The 11,473-nt window shown below is 43.2% G+C and overlaps 1 protein-coding gene across 1 annotated transcript; it reads left to right on the top strand.

Moving 5' to 3' along the window:
- Window positions 1–3: 3 nt before the first annotated feature.
- ACTR5 (ARP5 actin-related protein 5 homolog (yeast)) lies at window positions 4–11,167 on the top strand (the record flags this gene model as incomplete). The annotated part of the gene is made up of 9 exons (XM_010294148.1): window positions 4–105; window positions 954–1,183; window positions 1,970–2,139; window positions 4,101–4,318; window positions 4,661–4,843; window positions 7,468–7,590; window positions 8,141–8,280; window positions 9,206–9,338; window positions 10,803–11,167. Coding segments are annotated over 9 exons (1,557 nt in total), but the record flags the coding sequence as incomplete, so codon positions are not given.
- Window positions 11,168–11,473: the final 306 nt, after the last annotated feature.

Below are 11,473 nucleotides of genomic sequence, written 5' to 3'. Positions count from 1 at the left end.
CGCTGGCTGCTCCGCTCGCCCTTCGACCGCAACGTGCCCGTCCAGCTGGAGCTACAGGAGCTGCTCCTTGACCACGTCTTCCAGCGCCTCGGCGTCGCCTCGCAGGTACCGCCGGGGCGAGGGCCGGAAGCCGCTGGTGAAACCAGGCCCGGCGCTGGGCGGGGGAGGTTGTGCCTGGGGGGAGTGAGGGGTCCGGCATCGCCCCGGTTGTCCAAGGACGTTGTGTTGTCCCCTCCTGACAGATACCGGTGGCCCGGTGGACGGGCCCTGAGCAGCCAGGCCAGGCGCTCCCCAGAGGTGTCTTTTGAACCCCGCTATTCTCTTAATTTCTTCATGGATTTGTGGTAAAACGAAAGCGGGAGGATACAGCTGCAGGGCGAGAGATTTGGACTGCAGCGTCGTGTCAGGCTGTGGCACAGAACCAGTGTCCAGAATCAGTTTTTGAGAAGGACGTGAAACATTACTAGTTTTGTATCGTGCCCTTAGTAATAGTGCTCACTGACTAGCTGTTTTGTATACCCAACTGAGAGTTGCTCCTCGGACCACAAAGCCTTTTGCCTGTGGGACAGCACCAGTTCAAAACCTTTACCTAGTGCTGAACTAAACTTCCACCAGTTTTCACTTGCACTTCACCTCCTCATTGCATAGATTTTGGTTACTTAGATTCTAAATAACTCGTATATGCCTTTAAAAATCAATTCTTCTCCACCCTTAGGAGTTTATTTTTTGGTTGAATTAACATTGGAAGCCCTGTTGTAGACAAGACTTCATTTTTACTCCCTTAAGCACTAGATATAATTTAACTTACATGATTAATAGTCTGCACATAAGGTGCTTTCTCATCGCTGTTTTGGGGGAGTTCTTGCTGATGTTCAAAAGAAGCAGCAAGGGTAAGTATCCCTGGATTTTCCCTTCCTACCTTTATTGTTTTTCTTTTCTTTTGTCTCTTACAGGGTTGCGTTGATCATCCAATTGTTTTGACAGAAGCGGTGTGCAATCCTCTGTATTCGAGGCAAATGATGTCAGAGCTCCTCTTCGAATGTTATCAAGTGCCAAAAGTGTCCTATGGCGTGGACAGCTTGTACAGTTTTTACCACAACAGAAGGCAGAACTGGCCCTGCAGTGGTTTGATAATATCTTCAGGTTATCAGTGTACACACGTTTTGCCAGTCTTAGAAGGCAGGTAAGTTCCTGGTGTCTCATTGACAAGGTGATTGACTTTTCAGTGATGCAACTACCCATTCCTCTAGCAGTCAGTATTCCAGCTCCTGCAGTAGGTCTGCATATTTCACTAAGTTCTGTTGAGTTTTGAATTGCAGAAGCAGTATGTATTGCATTTCTAGTTACTATTCATGCATAAATCTGTACTTTCAAAAGTAGAAGGGGATATCTGCCCCAAGTAAGATCAAGCATTAAAAAACATATGTTAGGTTTTAAAGCAGCTTTGGGACAAAAGAAAGTGCTCTGTGAGATTTCTGCAGTTCTTGAGGCTTTTAGCATTCTGATTATGCTGCTGCATTGCTCTACTTTTCTTTTTGTAATCCTTACTGCAGGAAATGGCATTACTATGTCTGGTAGATGCTTTAAATTTCTGAGGAAAAAAATTGGCCAGTTACACCTGGCCAACTGTGGAATGTTACAAAGGTTAAAGGAACTACTTTTAGCTCTGCTAGCCATCGCTTCCTTTCTTAAAATAGAACATTTCCTTGCTGTAGCCAAAATTATTTAATGTTTCATATTTTAAAGCAGAACAGAGCCTTTCAGAAAGTATCTGCAGTAAATAAGGCAGTGATTATACTTGTTGTCTGAAAAAAGCAGGTGTGTTAGATTCTCTGGTAACTGAATCTTGAAGTATTTACATCTAGTTGACCATATCAGATATTAATTAATACTGGGGAAAGTAGGAGGTCTGTTTTACACTGAACTTGTTGCTCTCTCCAGTCTCAGTTGTGGTTCTTTGCGTTTTCAGGTTGGATGCCAAAAATTGCAAACGTATTAATCTTGGAGGGTGTCAAGCAGCTGTGTATCTCCAACGCCTCCTTCAGCTGAAATACCCAGGACATTTTGCTGCCATCACTCTCAGTCGCATGGAGGAAATACTGCATGAGCATAGCTACATTGCAGAGGACTATATAGAAGGTAAAACCACCTGTAATTTTCCATTAGATAGTGTTCATCCAAATTTAAGTTTTGTCCTCTATATCCCTTTGTGGTGAGTTGACCCTGGCTGGACTCCCGATGCCCACCAAAGCTGCTCTGTCACTCCCCTCTGCAGCTGGGTAGGGGAGAGAAAATATAATGAAAGACTCGTGGGTCGAGATAAGGAGAGGGAGAGATCACTTGCCAATTACCGTCACAGGCTCGACTTGGGGAAATTAGTTTAGTTTATTACTGATCAAATCAGAGTAGAATAATGAGAAATAAAGCCAAATCTTAAAACACCTTCCCCCCACCCCTCCCTTTTTCCTGGGCTCAACTTCACTCCCGATTTCTCTTCCTCCTCCCCGCAAGCAGCACAGGGGGATGGGGAATGGGGATTGTGGTCAGTTCATCACACGTTCTCTCTGCCACTCCTTCCTCCTCAGGGGAGGACTCCTCACACCGTTCCCTGCTCCAGCGTGGGATTCTTCCCACAGGAGACAGTCCTCCACCAACTTCTCCAACCTGAGTCCTTCCCACAGGCTGTGGTTCTTCATGAACTGCTCCAGCCTGGATCCCCCCATGGGTGCCGTCCTTCAGGAACAGGCTGGTCCAGCCTGGCCCCCGTGGGGTCCCAGGTCCTGCCAGCAACCGCCCCCAGCCAGGGCTTCTCTCTCTCCCCACCGGGGCCACAGGCCCTGCCAGGAGCCGGCTCCAGCGCGGGCTGCCCACGGGGTCACGGCCTCCTTCGGGCATCCCCCTGCTCCAGCCTCGGGCCCTCCCTGGGTGCAGGTGGGAGATCTGCTCCCCCGTGGAGCTCCATGGCCGCAGGGGCACAGCCGGCCTCCCCGTGGGCTTCCCCTGGGGCTGCTGGGGACCCTCTGCTCCAGTGCCTGGAGCACCTCCTCCCCCTCCTTCTGCTCTGACCTTGGTGTCTGCAGGGTTGTTGCTCTCACATGTTCTCACTCCTCTCCTTGGCTACAATTGTGTGTTTTTGGGTTTTTTTCCCCCTTCTTAACTCTGCTCCCCCAGAGGTGCTACCACCGTCACTGATGGGCTCGGCCTTGGCCAGCGATGGGTTTGTCTTGGAGCCGGCTGGCACTGGCTCTGTTGGACATAGGGGAAGCTTCTAGCAGCTTCTTACAGAAGCCACCCCTCTAGCCCCTCCACTACCAAAACTTTGTCAAGCAAACCTGATACACCCTTGTTCTCAAGTTGGCTGGGATTCTGGCAGAAATGCTCTACTACTATTTTGCTTCCTTTATAGATGTCTTTCTGGTAATCTACCTCATGGGAAATGCTTGACAACAGTTTCAAATTTAAGATAGAAATGAAATTCAATTACAAAAAAAAAAAACCCCGAAACTGTATTAGTTCAAGTTTCTCTGTGAATAAGAATTAGAATTATTTCAAAGGAAAAGAATTTAAAATTAGATTATTTTATTAGTTACTTTATACTTCCAACAAAACATTAAATTGGTTAGGGTGATTTCTGCACCTGGCCATGTTTCTTATCTGCTTTAAGGTTTCCAAAGTTGCAGAGCACACTTCTCATGACTTTTTGTGAATTAAAGAAGTTTTAATATTTCCATAGTAAGTGTCATCTTAAGTAATGGCTGAAGAAAAGTATTTTCTTAAATTTATCACTTACGAAAGAGCCTACAGGAGTCCTTAGAAATGTGTGAGAACTCTCCCTTACCTTGGGAAGAGAGAAGAGACATTAGTGTGCTTTTCCTACTTCTTAGTACTTTGTGTTCCCTGCATGCTGGAGATCAGAGCACTAAGAACCATGTGCACAGGGGGTAGCTAAATATGGGGGCATCAGCCAAGGGGTGACAATCCTAGGCTGGACCGTTGTTGCCGCCTTTCTTCTAACTCTGAACTTAGTGTGGAGTGTGTACAACATACAAATCATTGTTTTCAGCCTGGCAAAACAGTTATTTTGCTTTCAAAACATTCAGAACTACAGAAGTGGCGGTCCCCAGAGTACTATGAGAACAACATGCACAAGATGCAGCTGCCTTTCTCTAACAAACTGCTGGGAAGCACTCTGACATCAGAGGAAAAGCAGGAGAGGCGGCAGCAGCAATTACGTCGACTTCAAGAGCTCAATGCACGTCGTCGGGAAGAGAAGCTGCAACTTGACCAAGAGAGACTGGACAGGTTACTATATGTACAGGTAATCAAGGCAAAGTTTTCTGTGTGATCCTTTTAGAGGAAGGCAGGCTGTCTTCCGAGCTTTATCACAGGGTCATGCATCACTGTAAAGAAGCTACAATTGTCCTGTGTGTTTTCTGATAGGAGCTTTTTAAAATTACTTGCAAGATAAAAGGGAAAGATTTCTGATGCAGAGGATGCTTCTGGGTTCTGAACAGTATGACTTTTGGGAAATATTTTGAATGTGCTGAAGCTTGCACATCATGACATCTAGTAATGAAAGCAAACTGTCTGTACATGTACAGTTGAGAGATGGTTGATTGGCCTGTATTGTTCATCACAGCTAATTCTGATCTGTCTGTAGGAACTTTTAGAAGATGGTCAAATGGATCAATTCCACAAAGCTTTGGTGGAGCTGAACATGGACTCTGCAGAAGAGCTTCAGTCTTACATCAACAAATTGAGTCTGTCTGTTGAACAAACGAAGCAGAAAATCCTACAGGCAGAAGTCAATATCGAAGTAGATGTTGTGGACAGCAAGCCAGAGGTATAATGTTTTCACCAAGTTAATCTTCTTTTCTCGGAAAGAATTAAGTGTCTGTGCTTGAAAATGTGGCCCTTCAGACTAAGCTTTTCTGAGCTAAGCTTTTCCTTTAACACACTGCAACTCATTGCTAATTTGGTAACTGCTTCTCTTTTTTCCCAGCTTTCCTATGCAGCTACAAAAAGTGACAGTTTTGATTTTTATAGAGCATGCCTGGAATCAGGAACCCTTCTGGTGCTGTTCTGCACTGTGCTGTGGCATATATCTTATAGTTTGATTCCATATAGTTCTGAGCATAATCACTAGACTTCCTGACAGTAGTTGAAGTATACTGTTATATGAAATCAGTAAGTTTCCTTAAAAGTTTCTTGCACATCTTTAAGAAGTTGGAGAAAAAGAAAATACCCCTACTGGGTCAGAGGAGGTTCCACTGAAGATACTACTGCTTCCCTTCGTACTTACTCCTGGCAGCATATGCCAGCCACTGTCCTTACTTAAGGTTGACTTGCTTAGAGCGTTGTAAATGCAGTAGCTAACATAATGATTTTGTTGATACCTTAAACCAACCTCTGACTCTGCTTTTGCATTAATTTTGGTGAAATAAATGGGCCTGGTATATTAAATAAATTTGTTTTTCAGTGTCTGACAATTAAACAACATGGAGTTTTAAGTTCTTAAATCTCAAGTGGTTATAATCTGAAGACAAGCATCCTTAAATTTCTCTAGCCTTGTATTAAAGATACACAAGAACCTATCAAGCTTTTTATTAACAACAGTGTTTGTTTGCCTTTCTGTTCTTCTCTTTCAGGTGCAGAGAACTTTACGGTAAAAAACTAACCCTTTGCCTTCATTTTGGCTATCTTTTTTGGTGGAATTAAGCAGCATATTGTATTCTGCTTATTTAACAATGAAAGATTAATTGCTACACTTGGTTGTTGGGAGTTATCTTGAAGATGAGGTGCTTGTTTGTCTACTTTGCTAGACTAATACAGGCCCAGCACGTAGCAGCTGCTTCTAAGAGATGGTCTAAGGCTGTTTGTTCATTGACTTGAAATTGCTTTTCAAGTCACATAAGATAGAGCTTTTTTAGTTATATCAGTCCTTGCTTAGGAAAAGGTAGAGAACAACAGAAAATTGAAGCATAGGGGAGAGTGGTGCCAGATATAGGGGTAATCATGCCTTTATATGGAATCTGAGATGTAACCAAAACCAGCAGGTGAGCTGGTATCTTCTTGGTTATATTTTGCTTATCCTCAACAGGAAAGTTTGTGTAAGAATCAGAATGACTGCGTTTGAGCAAAATTGAGCTAGATCAACCGTCGTGGTTTACCGTCGTGGTGAAGAAACTTCCCACGTTCTGTCAAAAGAAAATGTTCTAGAAAGAGATAATTGAAAGACTGCCAGCTCCTTGTGATATTGCCCAGTGGTTGTGTCTAAGTTCCAACATGTCTGGTTTGGATCTCATGCTCCTCCACTTTACTAGGTGTAATCTCAGACCTGGGAATAAACTGGCAAGCTTTTTTGTTTGGTCTGTGTGAGAGAGCCTACAGTTACCACCGAAACCGTTTGTGAAGATAGGTCATCTCTCTGTGGTCTTGTAGAGGAGACCAAAAGCTAATTATGTTGTCCTAGGGTCTGTGCCAACTCTTCAGCAGACTTCTGTGTTTCTTACTGTTGCTAGGTTTAAGACATAAAAAGAAATGGATTTTAAAAAGCCTAAGTGTTGGCGATAACTTCAGGTGATTACTGTTTGTTTGCTCTAACAATGAACAGTGTTTAAACTTCAGTTCAAGCTTTTCCTTGGTTTTTAAGTGGACTTAAGCTAGATACTTCAGAATGTTTAAATGATCTAGCTTTATCTCACCCTGCTGTTGCTTGCTAGACGTTGCAGCAAACGTTCCAAGTTTAAAATAACAAAAACAAATCTGCAGCCACAAAATCCTAAAGGTAATGTTGTAACACAAAAATAAAGGAGATAATTAAAAAGCTGCCGCTGCTTCGCAACAGTGAGTACTCTAGGATTTTGAGGGGTGCTTTTCATTAGGGGGGAGCTTTGGGAGCAACTTCAGATCTGTAAAATATAAGGGCTTTTTGTATATCCTGTGTGCAAATGCTAGGCGGTTGAAACTGTCAAAAACTGTGTGGCGGCTTTGTAGCTAGCAAACATTTGTTTTCCAGTCCCGTACAAGCAAGTCAGGGAGTTTAATGGTATTTTATAGAGCAGTTAGAGGTACTGAGAGCGCACCGAATTTTAACCAATTTAAAAAGCTATTTTAATAAGTTTTAGGATGGTGTTGTATTTAGGACATGGCTGGCTAGGATCCTGGCAGTCAGCCTGCTGACTAAGGCCTTTAATTTCTGAGGTGGCATCATGATAAATTTATTGATAAATGTTTTATTTTTATACTTTGAATGAATGTCTGTCTGAACTCCTGTTTTATAGGTTGATTTTTATCTTTTTTTGTCTTCAGTGCTGGAGAACAGCGTATTCAGTTTTAGGCACATTAAGGAGTTGAGATTTGAGAGAATTGAGGTTGAATTTTCCAAATGTGTCACCAGAATGGCAGTCATATACGTGCTTAGCTCACCTGAGCTAACCTACCTTAATATACCTTCTTTGTTTCCAGACTCCCGATTTGGATCCATTAGGCAGTGAACAGTCACTGGAGGATGTGGAAAGTATTAATGAGTTTGAACCTTTATTTGCTGAGGAACAGCCTGAAGCTGAGAAGCCTGTTGCTGCAGTACAGGTTTGATTTCTATATCTACACCTCATGCTAGAGGTTGCTGCCTCCTAGTTGTCCAGCTAGCCTGCTAACACTTCTCCAAATGCAAACATTGTTTGCATGCTCTTGGAAGAGATGCTTAAACTATCTGAACAGGACGTTAAGAGAAGAGAAGTCCTTGCAATTTTATCTGATGGTTTAGAGTGTGAATGTACCCACTTGGCTCACTCGGCAGGCAGTTGTAGCAGTGCTGTGTTACCTGGGGGGTTGGAGCAGGGGGGAAGGCCTGCTGAAGTTTTTCTGTGTGTGATCCGTAGCCCAATATCGCATCCCAATGGACAGAGCTTTCAATTTGTGAGGTTGAGCCTTAGGATTGAGTGGCACCAAACAGAAAAAAGTATAGGAAAATTCCAGCTTCTTTGTCCTTTTGGAACCTTTTAGAGCATTGCCCTTTCTCTGTGAGAGCATTACGATCTGGGTTTTGTACAGAATTGTTTGGAAACTTTTCTAATTCTAGAGTATTGCTATTCTTTAACATAATTTCCCACTACTCTTCAATCTTATCTTTTTAAAGCCCGTGTTTAACCTGGCAGAGTACCACCAGCTTTTCCTTGGCACTGAAAGAATCAGGGCTCCAGAGATTGTCTTTCAGCCCTCCCTGATAGGAGAAGACCAGGCTGGTATAGCAGAAACCATGCAATATGTCCTTGAGAGGTGAGTTTGCGAAGGCACTTACTTCAAATAAGCCAGTCTTGTTTTGATATCTGCTTTTGCAATACTGGTTACTTAACAATAATATGAGGAAATATGTTTGAATATTTTTTTTTTTTTTGGTAGGGTTGAGCATTGCAGGACAGACATGTCTTCCTATTCTGAAAACCATGTGTAACTCTTCTTGTCTTAAGTCAGTGGTCTCTAAACGTTTTTGATCGAGTACTTCATCAGTAAAAAATTTTTGAGCACACACCTCCAATAGTTGTATATTTATAAATTACATACAGGTACTACTGAACTAGGATTTTATGTACATTTTAAAACACACACGATAGAAATTAAAAACAGATGAGATAAAAGTGAAATAAACACTATTTTGATTTACTTATTTATTAATGGTACAAAAAATACCTTCTTTCAGCACCCCAGTGGATTGTCTTACATGCACCCCGCTTTGGAGACCCCTGGTCCAAATTGTTATAGAGGGAAATAACAAACCCTTGTAAATGTTCATCCCTTGAAACAATGAGCTGTCAGTCTCTGGTTTTGCGAGACCAAAATTAGGGGTGACATTTTTAAGTTATGATGTGGGCATGTTTGCGGGACAACTATTTCCAGAGAACTTCATATTTGCAAAATGTCACCCCTGAACTCTATGAACATATCAGATTGCGTTTTCTGAAATGTAAGAATTGCAGCTCTACTGAGTTGTTGATTTGTGGGGTACAGTGCACAGAGTGCTTTAAGGATTTTCTTCTGCCACCCCCTGAATTTCTAGAAAACAAATGAACACAGATTTTCATGCTAGGGAAGCGAAGGAAGTTCCTCAGTGAATGCTGAAGACAAGGTATCACCCATAGCTGTTCAGTTCATAGGGAGAGAAGTCCTTGAGAAAGACTGAAGTTGGGTTTTTTGTTCCTTGTAGGTATTCCAAGGAGCAACAAGCTATTCTTGTCCAGAATGTTTTTCTTACTGGTGGAAATACAATGTACCCTGGACTGAAAGGCAGAGTCCAGAAGGAACTCCTCGAAATGAGGCCATTCCAGTCATCTTTTCAGGTACACGTATTCTCATAATGGTTACATGGACAGTCCGTTCTTCAGTGTTCGAAAGTAATTCTGGTTGGGAGTGGTACAGAGCAGGTGTACTGAGAGCATGGGAGTGGAGAGTGGTTTATGACAGGACACTGAAAACAGCTGTTGTGACCCGAGAAAATGAAGGTTAAGCAAAGATACTGTTGCTTTTTCTGAAGATGTTAGAGAGAGTAGGGTAGATGGCTTGGAAAAGGAAAACCTGCTTCAGCTAAAGGACCATGCACGCACAAGCATGTTTGGCTGGAAATTTGCAGACTGATTTCTTAGGATTGGGACAGGTACTACCTGGAACAAGCAGCCTTTGTTAGGAGCAGTTGCTGGAACATTGTGCTCACTTCAAAACTGAATTATGTGTTCAGTTTGTTACATGTAAGGACTGTCTGGGACAGCAGCAAAAGAGATTCAGTGAGTGTCTTACAAACCTGTGATCCCTTGCTACGTTTTCAGTAGCAAGCACAGTGCAAGCTGGGCAAGTCCCAGAGTTTGCTACGCATTTTGTAAAGAGACTTGCAAGACTCTTCCTTGCTGTTCTGAAACCACCTGATTTGATTTTCTCAAATCTACGAACTTCTTGAATAGAAAATCAGGTTGTAAACTGGGGAGAGAAAAAAAAACAGTGCAAATAAAATCTCGTGATTCCACAACCCTTTTTTTTTATAGTTCTTGTATGTAGCTGTGGTCAGGGTCTGACTGACAGAAACTTAGTTACAGCCATATACCTGGTAGTCTTAGGAAGGATGTTGCTTGCTAAGTTTTGAGTGTGTAACTTGTGTCTGTAGGAAGAAAATGAGCATGTGTTTTTCTGCTTTTACTGTCGCTGCTTGTAACTGAATAAGAGCTTCCTTCTCTCCATCATAATATGGTCTGTAGTGTGGTCCTATCAGAAATGAGTCACTTCACAGATACCACATGTGGGATTTACACAGTGCGCAGTCTAGCAAGCCCATAGCTGACCCAGGAAAGCAGTTCATGCTACAGTAGTAGGAATCATTTAAATGGAAGTATGAATCTACCCCAGTGGAAAGAGTACGTGTCCTTTCCCACATACAGTGATTTCTTGGCCTGCAGTATTCCTCCCTGGTACTTAAAGCAGGGAGGAAGTTTTGCTGGAGCACTTGATACTTGTTTTGCAGTACTGCCAACTCTTCCAGCATTGGCTTCCAGCTGTGAGGGCTGTTGGTTGTGAATGTGATGCACCCATGTGCTTTCTCAACCTCTAGAAACACAGCAGGCTCATGGAGAATTGATCTCAAGGTGAAAACACACTTTGAACCCATTCCTTAACATTACTCTTCCCCAGAGGCACTGAATAATCAGCTTGAGCTTCTGAAATGGTGGTTTGTGTCATATACTACTGTAGTCAGGGTACAAAGGGCTTTCCTCTCCTGTGTTGAATTGACATCGTTGTTCTGTTTTTCTTCCATCCAGGTTCACCTTGCTTCCAGTCCTGTTTTAGATGCCTGGTATGGGGCTAGGGATTGGGCAGTGGAATACATGACCCGTGAGGAAGGCTGGATAACCAGAAAAGACTATGAAGAAAAAGGGGGAGAATACCTCAAGGAACACTGTGCTTCAAATGTCTATGTTCCCATTCGCCTTCCAAAGCAGGCCCCACGGTCAACAGAGACGTTGGCACCTAGCAGAGTGCTGACATCCAGTGCGGGCAACCCTTGTGAGCAGGCATAGCACCGTATCTCCCACACCGCACCTTGGATGGAGGTAACAGTGCAGAGAAAAGAGTTACCGCATTGCAGTAGCAGCTCTGCATGGAGTACAGGCTTCAGCCTAGCCTTGCTAGCCGCTCAAGAGAGTGTGAAGCGTCTCATCCAGTCACTTGAATGAGGAGGACAAGCCATGCTGGAGCGTTGGCTGGAACGCTTGTAGCACTTGCAAGGCATAGTGCTGCCCATGCATAGCCCAGGAGTATGCATCAGCAAGGAGGATCACAACAGAAGTGCATTCCGAAGAAAAATACCAGCTCATAAACATTCCTAGTAAGACTCAGGGGTTTTTGAGAGTATATGTTTTACAGCTTTTTTTATTTATTTAATTAAAATGTACTGGTTTGATACTGCTTTTACTGCATGATCCAGAAGCTG

Source organism: Phaethon lepturus, unplaced genomic scaffold, assembly GCF_000687285.1.
Source record: "Phaethon lepturus isolate BGI_N335 unplaced genomic scaffold, ASM68728v1 scaffold37319, whole genome shotgun sequence".
Lineage (NCBI taxonomy): Eukaryota > Metazoa > Chordata > Aves > Phaethontiformes > Phaethontidae > Phaethon > Phaethon lepturus.
Note: the sequence above shows the minus strand (reverse complement) of the source record. Positions and strands in the feature narration are given on the sequence as shown.